The sequence below is a fragment of the Petromyzon marinus genome, chromosome 68 (assembly GCF_048934315.1).
Source record: "Petromyzon marinus isolate PM22_M1 ecotype Great Lakes invasive population chromosome 68, UKy_Petmar_22M1.pri1.0, whole genome shotgun sequence".
NCBI lineage: Eukaryota > Metazoa > Chordata > Hyperoartia > Petromyzontiformes > Petromyzontidae > Petromyzon > Petromyzon marinus.
In genome coordinates, this window is record NC_133734.1 from 3,133,658 (window position 1) to 3,152,450 (window position 18,793).

Consider the following 18,793-nt stretch of genomic DNA (forward strand, 5'->3'; position numbering starts at 1 on the left):
GTCACCGTCACCGTCAACGTCACCGTCACCGTCACCGTCTCCGTCGTCACCGTCACCGTCAACGTCACCGTCAACGTCACCGTCAACGTCACCGTCACCGTCACCGTCAACGTCACCGTCACCGTCACCGTCACCGTCACCGTCACCGTCACCGTCAACGTCACCGTCAACATCACCGTCAACGTCACCGTCACCGTCAACGTCACCGTCACCGTCAACGTCACCGTCAACGTCACCGTCACCGTCAACGTCACCGTCACCGTCAACGTCACCGTCACCGTCAACGTCACCGTCAACGTCACCGTCACCGTCACCGTCACCGTCAACGTCACCGTCACCGTCACCGTCACCGTCAACGTCACCGTCACCGTCACCGTCAACGTCACCGTCACCGTCACCGTCACCGTCACCGTTAACGTCACCGTCACCGTCACCGTCACCGTCACCGTCAACGTCACCGTCACCGTCACCGTTAACATCACCGTCGCAGTCAACGTCACCGTCAACGTCACCGTCACCGTCACCGTCACCGTCACCGTCAACGTCACCGTCAACGTCACCGTCACCGTCAACGTCACCGTCAACGTCACCGTCAACGTCACCGTCACCGTCAACGTCACCGTAAACGTCACCGTCAACGTCACCGTCAACGTCACCCTCAACGTCACCGTCACCGTCAACGTCACCGTCACCGTCAACGTCACCGTCAACGTCAACGTCACCGTCACCGTCACCGTCACCGTCACCGTCAACGTCACCGTCACCGTCAACGTCACCGTCACCGTCAACGTCACCGTCAACGTCACCGTCAACGTCAACGTCACCGTCACCGTCACCGTCACCGTCAACGTCACCGTCACCGTCACCGTCTCCGTCGTCACCGTCACCGTCACCATTAACGTCACCGTCAACGTCACCGTCAACGTCACCGTCACCGTCACCATCACCGTCACCATCACCGTCACCATCACCATCACCGTCACCGTCACTGTCGTCACCGTCACCGTCACCGCCATCGTCGTCATCAGATGCAACAACGGTGACGGCAGACCCGGACGGGCTCAACAAAAACAAGTTCACCGCCGAACCCGGGGGGCTTCCATTGCCGCTGCGCCCAGCGAACCGGAACTCGCCGTTCCCGGCCGACGTCCATGCCGGAGTCGGCAACTGGCCGGCGGCCGCGGGGGATAGGGTCGTGGGTGCACGTGGCATCGGCAAATGCCACAGAGAGCGGGGTTCATACTGGCGGTTCTTTCGGTTAAAGTCGCCACCACGCTGGAAGGGGAGAAAGAATGAAAGGATAAAATATGAAACGATAAAATTCTCGCGACGTATCGACCGCAGCGACAAGAAGCAATCGTCATCAGGTGTGAAAACCACAGCAAGAACAATTTGGGAAAAAAAAATATTTATTGCCCGCCGGAGGAGCTCACCGATGGGACCTTGCCCCAGATCTTTCGAGGATTTGTGAGCTCCTCACACAATCCAGCCTGGTTAAACCCAGGATGGATCGTAGGCAGGTCGGCCTAAATGTTTCTAACCGGCGAAGATGTTCCATTGGCGGGGGTCCACGTTTCACAAGCGTAGAGAAGGGAGGGAATGACCGTGGCCGAGAAGACCTGAAGCTTAGTGCGGAGCGACGGACCAGGTAGCTTCCACACAGCGTTACGCAACCGATGAAAAGATATTGCCGCTCGACTGATTCGGAGTGAGACCTCTGCTGTTAAACTGGAGCCGGTCATGAGCACACTGCCCAGGTATGGGAAACTCTCCACTCTCTCTCCACAACTGCCCCATCACCGATCGGGAGTTGTGGGGGTGGAGTGTCCGATGGTACAAAATACCCAGGCAGGTGCTTAGTTTTGGTGGGGCTGATGGTAAGGCCCCACCTCTTAGTGGCACGCTCCAGTCACACAGACACACACACACACACAGACACACACACAGACACACACACACACAGACACACACACACAGACACACACACAGACACACACACACAGACACACACACACACAGACACACACACACACACAGACACACACACGCACAGTCAACTCTGCACGCATCTCTTTTCGAACAGGAGGAAGCGATGCAGGCATTGTGGTGGCTGTGATTCTGGCGCTACTTGGTGGAGTTGGCGCTCTTGGTATTGCCGTGTTCGTCTACAAGATGTGCACAGGAACATTCCCATGGAGTAAGTCGCGAGCACTTTTGTCACTGTTGCTGGAATCAATCGGAATGGTTATTTGCGCACTCCAAAAGTGAAAAAAAAATGAAAAAAAACCCGATGAGCCATGAAGTTATCTTGCTTGGTACTTTGGGTAAAGTCACCACCACGTTAGAAGGGAAACAATAGAAAGAACCAAGAATAATAATTTTATTGTTTTATATTTTTATTATTTCATTGTTTCCCTTCTAACGTGGTGGTGACTTTACCGAAAGAACCAAGAATAATAATTTTATTGTTTTATATTTTTATTATTTTATTGTTTCCCTTCTAACGTGGTGGTGACTTTACCGAAACAACCAAGAATAATAATTTTATTGTTTTATATTTTTATTATTTTATTGTTTCCCTTCTAACGTGGTGGTGACTTTACCGAAAGAACCAAGAATAATAATTTTATTGTTTTACAATAATTTTATTGTTTTACAATAATATTATTGTTTTATATTTTTATTATTTTATTGTTTCCCTTCTACGTGGTGGTGACTTTACCGAAAGAACCAATAATAATAATTTTATTGTTTTATATTTTTATTATTTTATTGTTTCCCTTCTACGTGGTGGTGACTTTACCGAAAGAACCAAGAATAATAATTTTGTTGTTTTATATTTTTTATTATTTTATTGTTTCCCTTCTAACGTGGTGGTGACTTTACCGAAAGAACCAAGAATAATAATTTTATTGTTTTACAATAATTGTATTGTTTTATATTTTTATTATTTTATTGTTTCCCTTCTAACGTGGTGGTGACTTTACCGAAAGAACCAAGAATAATAATTTTATTGTTTTATATTTTTATTATTTTATTGTTTCCCTTCTACGTGGTGGTGACTTTACCGAAAGAACCAAGAATAATAATTTTATTGTTTTATATTTTTATTATTTTATTGTTTCCCTTCTACGTGGCGGTGACTTTAACGAAAGAACCAAGAATAATAATTTATTTTTTTATATTTTTATTATTTTATTGTTTCCCTTCTAACGTGGTGGTGACTTTACCGAAAGAACCAAGAATAATAATTTTATTGTTTTACAATAATTGTATTTTTTATATTTTTATTATTTTATTGTTTCCCTTCTACGTGGTGGTGAATTTACCGAAAGAACCAAGAATAATAATTTTATTGTTTTATATTGTTATTATTTTATTGTTTCCCTTCTAACGTGGTGGTGACTTTACCGAAAGAACCAAGAATAATAATTTTATTGTTTTATATTTTTATTATTTTATTGTTTCCCTTCTAACGTGGTGGTGACTTTACCGAAAGAACCAACAATATGAACCCCCGCAGTCAGGAAAGCTTTAAACCTATGAAGTTATTTCATTCTCCCGTGGTAGAGTGGCTAGGGATGTGTTGATTACCTCGCCCGGTGTACAGGAGGTCGCTGCTGCTGCTGCTGTATATTTGGAGTCTGCGTCTCTCTCTAATCATCACGGTGGCTGGAAAGATCTTAACTACATAGATACATCTTCTTGGTTCTTTCGGTAAAGTCACGTAGAATGAGAATAAAATAATAAATTGATAAAATAAAATAACACAATAATATTCTCACGACGTTTCGGCCACAACACAAGCGGCCTTCATCAGGTGAAGGGGCGAGACTGTCTGGTAGTCCAGCGCTGTCCTACCAGACAGTCTCGCCCCTTCACCTGATGAAGGCCGCTTGTGTTGTGGCCGAAACGTCGTGAGAATATTATTGTGTTATTTTATTTTATCAATTTATTATTTTATTCTCATTCTACGTGACTTTACCGAAAGAACCAAAGAACATAAATCATTGCAGTCACGAAAGCTTTAAATCGATACATAGATACACTGTTTACACATATACATGTATCTTCTTTACAAATTAATGGATGGTATTGGTCGCGCAAGGCGCAACCGCCGGTTAATCAGAATTTGCCCCCCCCATCCCTCACACACACACACCAGATGCAGCTCACATGTCCAGACGCAACGCCAATCCTCAGCCGGAGACTGGACCGCCATCGCCGCACACAGAATGCATCCTTCCCCCTATTCAGCCTGAGCTGGAGGAGGTGGAGGAGGAGGAGGTGGTGCAGGATGAGGTGGATGAACCCAGAGAGCAAGCGCCTCTCATCAACGGGGTGAGGATGACGACGTTGCAGCTCGCCGTGTGTATGGCCTGTAAAGGGGATCGTGGCGAGGAGACCACCTGCGGTGTGAACGCGCGGAAATATTCGCAGGGACTCCCTCTCCTTACGAACCACTTAGCCTTCAGAGCTGTGTTAGCTAAGCCCTCTGACTTGTATTTACTACGGAGGGACTCTACTTAGGAACCACTGAGGCTCAAGAGCTGTGTTAGCTAAGCCCTGTAACTTGTTATTCCTACGGAGTAACTCTACTTACGAACCACTTAGGCTTCAGAGCTGTGTCAGCTAAGCCCTCTGACTTGTATTTACTACAGATTGCCTATACTTACGATCCACTTAGGCTTCAGAGCTGTGTTAGCTAAGCCCTCTATCGTGTTATTCCTACTGAGGGACTATACTTACGAACCACTTATTCTTCAGAGCTGGGTTAGCTAAGCCCTCTGACTTGTATTTACTACGGAGGGACTCGACTTACCTACCACTTAGCCTTCAGAGCTGTGTTAGCTAAGCCCTGTAACGTGTTTTTCCTACGGAGGGACTATACTTACGGACCACGTAGGCTCCAGAGCTGTGTTAGCTAAGCCCTCTAACTTGTATTTACTATGGAGGGACTATACTTACGAACCACTTATTCTTCAGAGCTGGGTTAGCTAAGCCCTCTGACTTGTATTTACTACGGAGGGACTCTGCTTAGGAACCACTTAGCCTTCAGAGCTGTGTTAGCTAAGCCCTGTAACGTGTTTTTCCTACGGAGGGACTATACTTACGGACCACGTAGGCTCCAGAGCTGTGTTAGCTAAGCCCTCTAACTTGTATTTACTATGGAGGGACTATACTTACGAACCACTTAGGCTTCAGAGCTGTGTTAGCTAAGCCCCCTAGCGTGTTATTCCTACAGATTGCCTCAACTTACGATCCACTTAGGCTCCAGAGCTGTATCAGCTAAGCCCTGTAACGTGTTTTTCCCACGGAGGGACTCTGCTTAGGAACCACTTAGGCTTCAGAGCTGCGTTAGCTAAGCCCTCCAACTTGTTTTTCCTACGGATGGACTCTACTTACGAACTAGTCAGGATCCAGAGCTGTGTTAGTTAATCCCTGTAACTTGTTATTCCTACAGAGGAACTCGACTTATGAACCACTTAGCCTTCAGAGCTGCGTTAGCTAAGCCCTCTGACTTGTATTTACTACGGAGGGACTCGACTTACCTACCACTTAGCCTTCAGAGCTGTGTTAATTCATCCCTGTAACTTGTTTTTCCTACGGAGTAACTCTACTTACGATCCACTTAGGCTTCAGAGCTGTGTTAGCTAAGCCCTCTAACGTGGTTTTCCTACAGAGGAACTCTGCTTATGAACCACTTAGGCTTCAGAGCTGTGTTAGCTAAGCCCTCTAACTTGTTATTCCTACGGAGGAACTCTACTTATGCACCACGTAGGCTCCAGAGCTGTGTTAGCTAAGCCCTGTAACTTGTTATTCCTACGGAGGAACTCGACTTATGAACCACTTAGGCTTCAGAGCTGTGTTAGCTAAGCCCTCTATCGTGTTATTCCTACGGAGGGACTATACTTACGAACCACTTAGGCTTCAGAGCTGTGTCAGCTAAGCCCTCTAAGTCGTTTTTCCTACGGAGTAACTCTACTTACGGACCACTTAGTCTCCAGAGCTGCGTTAGCTAAGCCCTCTAACTTGTATTTACTACGGAGGGACTCTGCTTAGGAACCACTTAGGCTCCAGAGCTGTGTTAGCTAAGCCCTGTAACGTGTTTTTCCTACGGAGTAACTCTACTTACGGACCACTTAGTCTTCAGAGCTGTGTTAGCTAAGTCCTCTAACGTGTTATTCCTATGGAGGGACTCGACTTACGAACCACTTGTTCTTCAGAGCTGTGTTAGCTAAGCCCTGTAACTTATTTTTCCTACAGAGGAACTCGACTTATGAACCACTTAGGCTCAAGAGCTGCGTTAGCTAAGCCCTGTAACGTTTTATTCCTATGGAGTAACTCTACTTACGATCCACTTAGGCTTCAGAGCTGTGCTAGCTAAGCCCTCTGACTTGTATTTACTACGGAGGGACTCGACTTACGATCCACTTAGGCTTCAGAGCTGTGTTAGCTAAGCCCTCTAACTTGTATTTACTACGGAGGGACTCGACTTATGAACCACTTAGGCTTCAGAGCTGTGTTAGCTAAGCCCTCTAACTTGTTATTCCTACCGAGGGACTCGACTTATGAACCACTTAGGCTTCAGAGCTGTGTCAGCTAAGCCCTCTAACTTGTTATTCCTACGGAGGGACTCGACTTACGAACTAGTCAGGATCCAGATGCTTTCTGTTCGCGAGTCCCAACTTCCCTCCCGTCGGTTCCGGACGTGTTGTGCTGCGTGTACACCGAGACGAGGGGGATGTCTTTAACAGTTCAGCACGTAGCAGGAGGGCTCACGCGACTAATGCCGTCCATGATAGAGGCTTTTGTTGGGGATAGATCGCGTGGATGTATAAATGTTGCGTGGTTAAATCCGCCACCGCCCGACACGGCCGATTAGCGAAGTCTGTCACGGAAACGTAACGTAGCCAGCACTAGTGTATAGTGTAGTGTATAGTGTAGTGTATAGTGTAGTGTATAGTGTAGTGTATAGTGTAGTGTATAGTGTAGTGTGTAGTGTATAGTGTAGTGTATAGTGTAGTGTATAGTAGGATATAGTGTAGTGTATAGTTTAGTGTATAGTGTAGTGTATAGTAGTGTAGTGTATAGTGTAGTGTGTAGTGTAGTGTATAGTGTAGTGTGTAGTGTATAGTGTAGTGTATAGTGTAGTGTATAGTGTAATGTATAGTGTAGTGTATAGTGTAGTATATTGTAGTGTATAGTGTAATGTATAGTGTAGTGTATAGTGTAGTGTATAGTAGTGTATGGTAGTGTATAGTGTAGTGTATAGTGTAGTGTATAGTGTAGTATATTGTAGTGTATAGTGTAGTGTATAGTGTATAGTGTAGTGTATAGTGTATAGTGTAGTGTATAATGTAGTTTATAGTGTAGTGTATAGTGTAGTGTAAAGTGTAGTGTATAGTGTAGTGTATATTGTAGTGTATATTGTAGTGTATAGTGTAGTGTATAATGTATGGTGTAGTGTAATGTGTAGTGTATAGTGTAGTGTATAGTGTAGTGTATAGTGTAGTGTATAGTGTAGTGTAGTAGTGTATAGTGTAGTTTATAGTGTAGTGTATAGTGTAGTGTATATTGTAGTGTATAGTAGTGTATAGTGTAGTGTACAGTGTAGTGTATAGTTTAGTGTATAGTGTAGTGTATAGTAGTGTATAGTGTAGTGTATCGTGTAGTGTATAGTAGTGTATAGTGTAGTGTATAGTATTGTAGTGTATAGTAGTGTAGTGTATAGTAGTGTAGTGTATAGTGTAGTGTATAGTGTAGTGTATAGTTGTGTATAGTAGTGTATAGTAGTGTAGAGTGTAGTGTATAGTGTAGTGTATAGTGTAGTGTATAGTAGTGTAGTGTATAGTAGTGTATAGTGTAGTGTATAGTAGTGTATAGTGTAGTGTATAGTGTAGTGTATAGTGTAGTGTATAGTGTAGTGTGTAGTGTATAGTAGTGTATAGTGTAGTGTATAGTAGTGTAGTGTATAGTGTAGTGTATAGTGTAGTGTATAGTAGTGTATAGTGTAGTGTATAGTAGTGTATAGTGTAGTGTATAGTGTAGTGTATAGTGTAGTGTATAGTGTAGTGTATAGTGTAGTGTATAGTGTAGTGTGTAGTGTATAGTAGTGTATAGTGTAGTGTATAGTGTAGTGTATAGTAGTGTATAGTGTAGTGTATAGTAGTGTATAGTGTAGTGTATAGTGTAGTGTATAGTGTAGTGTATATTGTAGTGTATAGTGTAGTGTATAGTGTAGTGTAATGTGTAGTGTATAGTAGTGTATATTGTAGTGTATAGTGTAGTATATTGTAGTGTATAGTGTAGTGTATAGTGTATAGTGTAGTGTATAGTGTATAGTGTAGTGTATAATGTAGTTTATAGTGTAGTGTATAGTGTAGTGTAAAGTGTAGTGTATAGTGTAGTGTATATTGTAGTGTATATTGGAGTGTATAGTGTAGTGTATAATGTATGGTGTAGTGTAATGTGTAGTGTATAGTGTAGTGTATAGTAGTGTATAGTGTAGTGTTTAGTAGTGTATAGTGTAGTGTATAGTGTAGTGTATAGTGTAGTGTATAGTGTAGTGTAGTAGTGTATAGTGTAGTTTATAGTGTAGTGTATAGTGTAGTGTATATTGTAGTGTATAGTAGTGTATAGTGTAGTGTACAGTGTAGTGTATAGTTTAGTGTATAGTGTAGTGTATAGTAGTGTATAGTGTAGTGTATCGTGTAGTGTATAGTAGTGTATAGTGTAGTGTATAGTATTGTAGTGCATAGTAGTGTAGTGTATAGTAGTGTAGTGTATAGTGTAGTGTATAGTGTAGTGTATAGTTGTGTATAGTAGTGTATAGTAGTGTAGAGTGTAGTGTATAGTGTAGTGTATAGTGTAGTGTATAGTAGTGTAGTGTATAGTAGTGTATAGTGTAGTGTATAGTAGTGTATAGTGTAGTGTATAGTGTAGTGTAGTGTATAGTGTAGTGTGTAGTGTATAGTAGTGTATAGTGTAGTGTATAGTAGTGTAGTGTATAGTGTAGTGTATAGTAGTGTATAGTGTAGTGTATAGTAGTGTATAGTGTAGTGTATAGTGTAGTGTATAGTGTAGTGTATATTGTAGTGTATAGTGTAGTGTATAGTGTAGTGTAATGTGTAGTGTATAGTAGTGTATATTGTAGTGTATAGTGTAGTGTATAGTATAGTGTATAGTGTAGTGTATAGTGTAGTGTATAGTTTAGTGAACGTAATCAACCAGGCTATGCGTTAATTTTGTCTCGACCGACTCTCTGTGTTGCATTGCATTTCCTAATTTGACCAAGTTTGTTTGATTAAAGTGTCTTCTCTCTCTCTCTCTGTGTGCCCTCGTGTTGTAGTATTTCCTGCAGTCATTAAATCTCAAAATCTCTCATTGACATGCTAATGTATCTACCCCCCCTCTCTCTCTCTTTATTTAAGGCCTCGACACAGAGGCGTTGTTTCTCTGTATGTCTATGTCGTGTGTCTCTCTCTGTCTGTGTGTCTCTGTCTTATCTCTCTCTGCTTGTGTGTCTGTCTGTGTGTCTATGTTGTGTGTCTCTCTCTCTCTGTGTCTCTGTGTTGTCTCTCTCTCTGCTTGTTTGTCTGTCTGTGTGTCTATGTTGTGTGTCTCTCTCTCTCTCTGTGTGTCTCTGTCTTATCTCTCTCTCTCTGCTTGTGTGTCTGTCTGTGTGTCTATGTCGTGTGTCTCTCTCTGTGTGTCTCCGTCTTATCTCTCTCTGCTTGTGTGTCTGTCTGTGTGTCTATGTTGTGTGTCTCTCTCTCTGTGTGTCTCTGTGTTGTCTCTCTCTCTGCTTGTTTGTCTGTCTGTGTGTCTATGTCGTGTGTCTCTCTCTCTGTGTCTCTGTCTTATCTCTCTCTGCTTGTGTGTCTGTCTGTGTGTATATGTCGTGTCTCTCTCTCTCTGTGTCTCTGTCTTATCTCTCTCTCTGCTTGTGTGTCTGTCTGTGTGTCTATGTTGTGTGTCTCTCTCTGTGTGTGTCTCTGTCTTATCTCTCTCTGCTTGTGTGTCTGTCTGTGTGTCTATGTCGTGTGTCTCTCTCTCTCTCTGTGTCTCTGTGTTGTCTCTCTCTCTGCTTGTGCGTCTGTCTATGTGTCTCCATGTCTGTGTTTTGTCTCTCTCTCAAATTTAGATGTGTGTGTGTCTATCTCTGTGTGTGTCTCTGGTTCTTCACTTTCTGTAGACGCCACTGGTTCTTCACGTTCTGTAGATGTAGATGCCACTGGTTATTCACGTTCTGTAGATGTAGATGCTACTGGTTCTTCACGTTCTGTAGATGTAGATACCACTGGTTCTTCACTTTCTGTAGATGTAGATGCCACTGGTTCTTCACGTTCTGTAGATGTAGATGCCACTGGTTCTTCACTTTCTGTAGATGTAGACGCCACTGGTTCTTCACTTTCTGCAGATGTAGATGCCACTGGTTCTTCACGTTCTGTAGATGTAGATGCGACTGGTTCTTCACTTTCTGCAGATGTAGATGCCACTGGTTCTTCGCGTTCTACAGATGTAGATGCCACTGGTTCTTCACGTTCTGTAGATGTAGATGCGACTGGTTCTTCACTTTCTGCAGATGTAGATGCCACTGGTTCTTCGCGTTCTACAGATGTAGATGCCACTGGTTCTTCACGTTCTGTAGATGTAGATGCGACTGGTTCTTCACTTTCTGCAGATGTAGATGCCACTGGTTCTTCGCGTTCTACAGATGTAGATTCCACCACCACCATCTATTGCACGGCGGTTGAACTTACGATTCTCAGTCCGAACAGGCAACTGGACATACGGACCAGGCTTGTTCGTGTCTCTGAAAGTTCGTGAGTAGAATGTTCATGAGTAGAGGAGTCCCGGTATATAAATTTGTCGTGAAACCTGCGGCGTGAGTCGGAGATGTTAACTACCTCGCCTGGGGTGCAGGAGGTTGTGGGTTCGATCCCTGACCCTGTGAGTTGTTAACTACCTCGCCTGGTGTGAAGGACTTTGTGGGTTTGATCCCCGACCCTGTGAGATGTTAACTACCTCGCCTGGTGTGTAGGAGGTTGTGGGTTCGATCCCCGACCCTGTGAGATGTTAACTACCTCGCCTGGTGTGCAGGAGGTTGTGGGTTCGATCCCTGACCCTGTGAGATGTTGACTACCTCGCCTGGTGTGTAGGAGGTCGTGGGTTTGATCCCCGACCCTGTGAGTTGTTAACTACCTCGCGTGGTGTACAGGAGGTCGTGGGTTCGATCCCAGACCCTGTGAGATGTTAACTACCTCGCCTGGTGTGCAGGAGGTTGTGGGTTCGATCCCCGACCCTGTGAGATGTTGACTACTTCGCCTGGTGTACGGGAGGTCGTGGGTTCGATCCCAGACCCTGTGAGATGTTAACTACCTCGCCTAGTGTGCAGGAGGTTGTGGGTTCGATCCCGGACCCTGTGAGATGTTAACTACCTTGCCTGTTGTACAGTAGGTTGTCGGTTCGATCCCCGACCCTGTGAGATGTTAACTACCTCGCCTGGTGTGCAGGAGGTTGTGGGTTCGATCCCCGACCCAGTGAGTTGTTAACTACCTCGCCTGGTGTGAAGGACTTTGTGGGTTTGATCCCTGACCCTGTGAGACGTTGACTACCTCGCCTGGTGTGCAGGAGGTTGTGGGTTCGATCCCAGACCCTGTGAGATGTTAACTACCTCGCCTGGTGTACAGGAGGTCGTGGGTTCGATCCCCGACCCTGTGAGACGTTGGCTACCTCGCCTGGTGTGCAGGAGGTTGTGGGTTCGATCCCAGACCCTGTGAGATGTTAACTACCTCGCCTGGTGTGCAGGAGGTCGTGGGTTCGATCCCCGACCTTGTGAGATGTTAATTACCTCGCCTGGTGTGCAGGAGGTCGTGGCTTTGATCCCCGACCCTGGCGACGCCTGCTGCTGTGTGTGTCTCTATTTCCTCCATCTCCGTGGTTGTCTGTCCGCGTGGATTTTTCTTCCAGTTCATCCGAGTTGTTCGGCTGCTGATATTCATTTCCACTTGGTGATGATGTCCGCTGCAATCATTTGTGATGTCCAGGTCGCTTGTCTGAAAGAAAAGGATGCTACTTAGCTCAGTTAGTGGCACTATTTACACCGTGGTCAAATATAAAGTTTCGTTTTTGACGCCTACACGCTGACCGAACGCTTTATCCCCTGTTCGCTCTGTCTCTCTCTGTCTCTCTGTCTCTCTCTGTCTCTCTCTGTCTCTCTCTTGGTCAGGTCACTCGTGACGGCACCGGCATGCAGACATCTCTCAACAAGTACGACCGCGTGATCAAGGGTAAGCCATGCACGCTCGATCCCGTAAAGAAAGGGCAGATTGTATGCTCTGACGCTACTTCTACGGCACCTACGGCAACGTATGCACGGTGCATTGCACAGCGTAGCGCACATTCATGGGGAAATTTCGATTTAAAGCTTTTGTGACTGCAGGGATTCATATTCTTGGTTCTTTCGATAAAGTCACCATCACGTTAGAAGGGAAACAATAAAATAATAAAAATATAAAACAATAAAATTATTATTCTTGGTTCTTTCGGTAAAGTCACCACCACGTAGAAGGGAAACAATAAAATAATAAAAATATAAAACAATAAAATTATTATTCTTGGTTCTTTCGGTAAAGTCACCATCGCGTTAGAAGGGAAACAATAAAATAATAAAAATATAAAACAATATTGAACCAAGAATAATAATTTTATTGTTTTACAATAATTTTATTGTTTTATATATTTTTTTAATTTTATTGTTTCCCTTCTAACATGGTGGTGACTTTACCGAAAGAACCAAGAATAATAATTGTATTGTTTTATATTTTTTATTATTTTATTGTTTCCCTTCTAACGTGGTGGTGACTTTACTGAAAGAACCAAGAATAATAATTTTATTGTTTTACAATAATTTTATTGTTTTATATTTTTATTATTTTATTGTTTCCCTTCTAACGCGATGGTGACTTTACCGAAAGAACCAAGAATAATAATTGTATTGCTTTATATTTTTTATTATTTTATTGTTTCCCTATCTACGTGGTGGTGGTGACTTTACCGAAAGAACCGCGAATATTCGTGGGAAAGTCGCTCCAAAAAATCGAGGCAGCCAGCGGGCCATGGGCCTCTGTCTGAAGCTTCTCGGTGGCTTGAGAGGCGCAGCGCCTCGAAGACAGCGGGCAGAAAACAACGGCCAAGCGGACACGGCTCCACGAGCGGCCACGGCGTCGACTGATGCCGTGCGTCTTTGACGTTCAGGGGTTCACTCCTCGGCCCACGATCGCGCGCGACCCATGCGGAGAGGCGCGACGTCCAAACGCTGCTTTAGCCCGTCGCAGGCGAACCCGCGGGGATAAAATGATGAAGGGGGTCGCTGACTGCCGACGCAAGGGGGGAGGTCATCGTCCTTGGGGACGGACTGCAAGATGACGACAATGATGATGACGATGATGATGATGGCGATGATGTGCGGTGGTACATGCTGACGCGCGGCCCAAACCCCCATTTGGCGGAGCCAGGAGACCCAACCGCGTAACCCTCTGGTGTTCCTACGCAAATGGTAAAAAAAAATTTTAATAAGTAAAAAAAAAATCTGCGAGTGGCCATGTGGGAATGTTCGAACGCTCGCTGCGGAGGAGAGAGAGAGAGAGAGTTTCAGTTTCATTTATTAGTGTTTACCCTGTGAGCCATTCGGCTCTTGATTTGGGTTCAACCCGCAGCAAACAATAGAATGACAAGAAGCACCTCAAATTCATCGTACACAAACCTAAACGTCACCACGTCACGTAAGACAGTGAAATCCTGCAGAAAGAGCACCACCCGTCCATGCTGCGCACAGAAAGTGCAAAAAAAAATCCATTTCGATGTTTGATCCCAATAGCGATCACAATACAATACAGATCGAAATTTTTTAATTATAAATCTATATTAAATAACAACAAAAAATCGGCCCAAACCAAGCCCCTCTAAAACTTACTAAAACATCGCTATGTAAACAACGTAACAGTTTTCCCAACAAATGCCGCTCCCCTCTGTCGGGGGCTGGAACAGTACCACCTGGACCTGTATGGAAGACACGAGGTCCAGTGGACTTGTTCTGGTGTGTGTGTAGAGGAGAGGCTGCCATTCGTCCTGTCAGGAGCTAGACCAGCACCGCCTGGACCTCTGTCAAATACAGGAGGTCCGGTGAACTGGTTTTAGTTTGTGAGGAGGAGAGGCTGCCATTCCTCCTGTCAGGAGCTAGACCAGTACCGCCTGGACCTCTGTCAAATACAGGAGGTCCGGTGGACTTGTTCTGGTGTGTGTGTAGAGGAGAGGCTGCCATTCCTCCTGTCAGGAGCTAGACCAGTACCGCCTGTATCTCTGTGGTATTGAGGAGGTCTGGTGGACCGGCTCTGGCTCTGGCTCCTGCCACCATAACGGGTGGACAGTCCTCTACTCAGGACAGGAGACTGCCAAAACAACAGGGAGTGGCTCTTCTCTGAACAAAATAATGAAGGGGGCTTTGGAGCGTGGCGGTGAGTTGAGGGAAGCTGTAAGCCTCAGGCTACCGTGGGCTCGCCTTCCCATCAACCAGAGGCGAGCAGTGGTGGTGGTTACTTATGCTCCCCCAGAAGATGAGCATCAGTGGAGGGATGCAGGCAAGGCTGATGAGTCAGATACTTTTCATGACGTCTCACTTTAATGTCCGAGTTGGTCATAATGCTGGCTCCTGGTCTGCAGTGATTGGAGGGCATGGGCCAGGTCAACTCAATAACAACGGTAGGAGGCTGCTAGATTTTTGTGTAGCCCATGGGCTTGTAATTACCAACACGCTGTTCCGGCATCGGCGCATCCACACAACATCATGGATGCATGCCGGGTCCAAGCAAGAACATCTGCTGGACTATATCGTGATTAAATATTGGATAGGGGCCCATGTCCTTGACACCAGGACCTACCGTGGAGCTGATCTGCCCACTGCCCATCGACTAGTCATCTGTAAGATGCGCCTGCCATTCTTGCACTCCGGTGGTGGGTGTACACCCAGGACCCCATTCAAACCCACAGTGGCCTGGTCTCAGCTAGCTGACAGAGGAAGTGTTCAGACTGGCTCAGAAAAAGCAACAGGCCCACTCTCATCGTCTACAGCATCCCACATCAGAGAATGAGGAGGCTTACCGCAGCCTTCACGTAGAGGTTCGGAGAACCATGAGGCGCTGCAAGGATGGGTGGTGATCGCGGGTTGCTGATGAGATGAAGTCTGCTTCGGTGGCCCGTGAATACAAATTACTCTTTAACTTCATCAAATCAGTTACTTACCATCATTAGGGGAAAGAACGGTGATCCGATCTCGAACCCCCAGGAACAGGTTTTCAGATTTGCAGAGCATTTCTGTGAGGTCCTGGAGGAGGGGAAATCCCTCAGCCTGGAAAACATCGTGGGGCTATGTGGGCATGACCCTGCTGAGTCTGCGTTGCCTCAAATATTGGAAGAAGTCACCCCCTGTGAGTGGCTGGCTGAGGTGCCATCTGTTGAGGAAGTACTGAAGGCGATCCAGAGTCTGAGACCAGGAAAGGCACCGGGCAGAGATGATCTCCCAAGCGAAATGCTGAGGGAGGGTGGCGTTTGTGCACAGACTGCCCTATATGATATCATAACAACAGTCTGGACCACTGGACGGGTTCCGCAGGATTGGAAGGATGCCCTGGTGGTCCCCCTCTTTAAGAAGGGGGACCCCTCTTTAAGAAGGGGGACCGCACAGACTGTAACAACTACAGTGGCATCTCACTCCTCAGTGTGCTGGCAAATGTCCTGGCAAGGATTATTCAACATCATCTTGCAAGGCACGCCAAGAAGTGGCTTGCGGAGCCCCAATTTCGCTTTAGGCCAGGACGGTCCTGCATAGATGATTGTGATATCAATTGGCCTGGGCTCTGGGTTGTTCTTCGTGCTTTTGTAGTCCCTCACTCTCTGCTCACGATCATTAAGGACCTTCATGATGGTGAGCGGGCCCCAGGTAAAACTACGTGGCCAGGAGTCGGAGCCATTCCCTGTACACCTTGGGGTGCAACAGGGATGTCCACCGGCTCCCACATTATTTAACATCTATTTTGACTGCGTAGTTCGAGAAGCCTTCAATAGCTGTACCGGGGGAATCTCCATATGGTACAGATACAATGGGAGGCTGATCGATGCCCGGGTGCGGTCAAGGGATGGCTCCCTATTGGTAAACCACGTTATGTATGCCGACGACCTGGTAATTGCTGCTCACTCAGCAGAGAAGATGGAGGTGCTGCTACTAGACCTGGAGCTTGCCACTAAGTGGTGGGGCCTTACCATAATCCCCACTAAAATGAAGGACCTCGCTATGTATTTTGTGCCATCGGGCACTCCACCCCTTCATCTCCAAATTGGTGATGGGGCAGTTGTGGAGAGAGTGGAGAGTTTCCCATACCTGGGCAGTGTGCTTATGACCGGCTCCAGTTTAACAGCAGAGGTCTCGCTCCAAATCAGTCAAGCGGCATTATTTTTCATCGGTTGCGTAACACTGTTTGGAAGCAACCTGGTCTGTCTCTCCACACGAAGCTTCAGGTCTTCTCGGCCACGGTCATTCCCTCCCTTCTCTACGCTTGCGAAACGTGGACCCCCCTAATAGAACATCTTCGCCAGTTAGAAACATTTAGGCTGGCCTGCCTACGATCCATCCTGGGTTTAATCAGGCTGGATTGTGTGAGGAGCTCACAAATCCTTGAAATATCTGGGCAAAGTCCCATCGGTGAGCTCCTCCGGCAGGCAAGGCTGCGATGGCTGGGTCATGTAGCCCGCATGCCCAGCCACCGCATGCCGAAACAGCTTTTGTTCGGCCGGATCGAGGGGGCTAAACGGGCGTGGCACGGGCTAGAGAAGAGATGGAGTGATGTGGTACAGGAGGACGTGGAGCTGAGTGGACTTGCCGATGACCGGTACCAGTGGTGTCAAGATCGGCCTCTGTGGAGGAGGCTCGTGAAGGACGCTATTGGGCAATTGGAGGCAGTCGCCCTCCAACAACAACGGAGGGCGGAGGAGCGACGCTCACAACAACGAGCGGAGCGCCGGGTGGCTAAAGCACAGCAGGTTGGCACAGTAGGGGGCACAGGTGGTGCATCAGCCAGTCATCTCAGTCATCTCAGTCAGTCGACCCGTGGCACCTGGGTCTACCCCGTGACCTCCTGCCCGCAGGCGTTCGACACTTCACGTGGCCTCAAGGTGCACATGGCCTGGCACAAGCGTCGTGGTGACGTCACCGCCACTTAGTGGCGAATGGCGGTTGTTGTGTTGTTGTTGTTGTAGTGAGTGTTATAGTGAGTGGTGAGTGAGTGTTGTAGTGAGTGTTACAGTGAGTGTTGTATTGAGTGTTATAGTGAGTGTTGTATTGAGTGTTATAGTGAGTGTTGAGTGAGTGTTATAGTGAGTGTTATAGTGAGTGTTATAGTGAGTGTTGAGTGAGTGTTACAGTGAGTGTTGAGTGAGTGTTACAGTGAGTGTTGAGTGAGTGTTACAGTGAGTGTTATAGTGAGTGGTGAGTGAGTGTTGTAGTGAGTGTTGTAGTGAGTGTTGTAGTGAGTGTTGTATTGAGTGTTATAGTGAGTGTTGAGTGAGTGTTATAGTGAGTGTTATAGTGAGTGTTATAGTGAGTGTTGAGTGAGTGTTACAGTGAGTGTTGAGTGAGTGTTACAGTGAGTGTTGAGTGAGTGTTACAGTGAGTGTTATAGTGAGTGGTGAGTGAGTGTTGTAGTGAGTGTTGTAGTGAGTGTTGTAGTGAGTGTTACAGTGAGTGTTACAGTGAGTGTTACAGTGAGTGTTATAGCGAGTGGTGAGTGAGTGTTGTAGTGAGTGTTGAGTGAGTGTTACAGTGAGTGTTACAGTGAGTGTTATAGTGAGTGTTACAGTGAGTGTTACAGTGAGTGGTGAGTGAGTGTTGTAGTGAGTGTTGTATTGAGTGTTACAGCGAGTGTTCCGGTGAGTGTCATAGCGAGTGGTGTAGCCAGTGGCTGTGCCGAGTGGCGCCTTCAACAACTCGGCGCGGCTGCCGTGACCTTTTCGCCGGCGGTCGCCTGCCGCCCAACGCTCTGCTCCCGTCGCCCTCCCGATTCCTCCCCCAGACGCGGAGCTTCCGGAGGTCCACGATATTCTGCGCGGGAACGCCGCGGTGGGCGACTACGCGAGGGTCATGAGGCTCGCCGGCCTGGAGGAGGTCCACGTGGAGGAGGCGCGGTTCAACCACCGGGGCGACGTCAACGAGCAGAACTACGACATGCTCAGGCGCTGGCTGACGGCCCGCGGCAAGGCCCGGGCAACTTACGGCGAGCTGACGCGGGCGCTGGAGAGGGCCGGCTGCAATCGGGCGGCGGCGAGCCTCGCGGAGATGTGCGGCGGGCTCGCTTCGCCGGGCCGAGGAGGAGGAGGAGAGGGAGAGGGAGCGGAGGCAGTGGAGGGATGAGAGAGGGGCGGAGAGGGAGGGGAGAGGGAGGCGAGAGGGGGAGAGAGAGAGGGAGGGGAGAGAGGAGAGAGAGGGAGAGGGAGGGGAGAGGGAGGGAGGGTGGGATGAGAGGGAGGAGAGAGATAGAGAGAGGGAGTGGAGGCAGCGGAGGGAGGTGAGGGAGGTGAGATAGGAGAGGGAGAGAGAGAGAGGCGAGGGAGGGATGAGAGGGAGGCGAGGGAGGCGAGGGAGAGAGAGAGGGTAGGAGAGAGATAGAGAGAGGGAGGGAGGGAGGGATGAGAGGGAGGAGAGGGAGGAGAGGGCGGAGAGAGATAGAGAGAGGGAGGG

At 47.0% G+C, this 18,793-nt stretch overlaps 1 protein-coding gene across 1 annotated transcript in view; it reads left to right on the plus strand.

The window, feature by feature from the left end:
• Positions 1-18,466, plus strand: part of LOC142906604 (tumor necrosis factor receptor superfamily member 6-like) — a 50,960-nt gene extending 32,494 nt beyond the window's left edge. The window contains exons 6-9 of the mRNA XM_076054759.1: positions 2,084-2,197; positions 4,166-4,341; positions 12,236-12,296; positions 18,129-18,466. Of these exons, the coding sequence (XP_075910874.1) occupies positions 2,084-2,197; positions 4,166-4,341; positions 12,236-12,296; positions 18,129-18,466 (689 nt within the window). The remainder of the gene's footprint in view (positions 1-2,083; positions 2,198-4,165; positions 4,342-12,235; positions 12,297-18,128) is intronic.
• Positions 18,467-18,793: the final 327 nt, after the last annotated feature.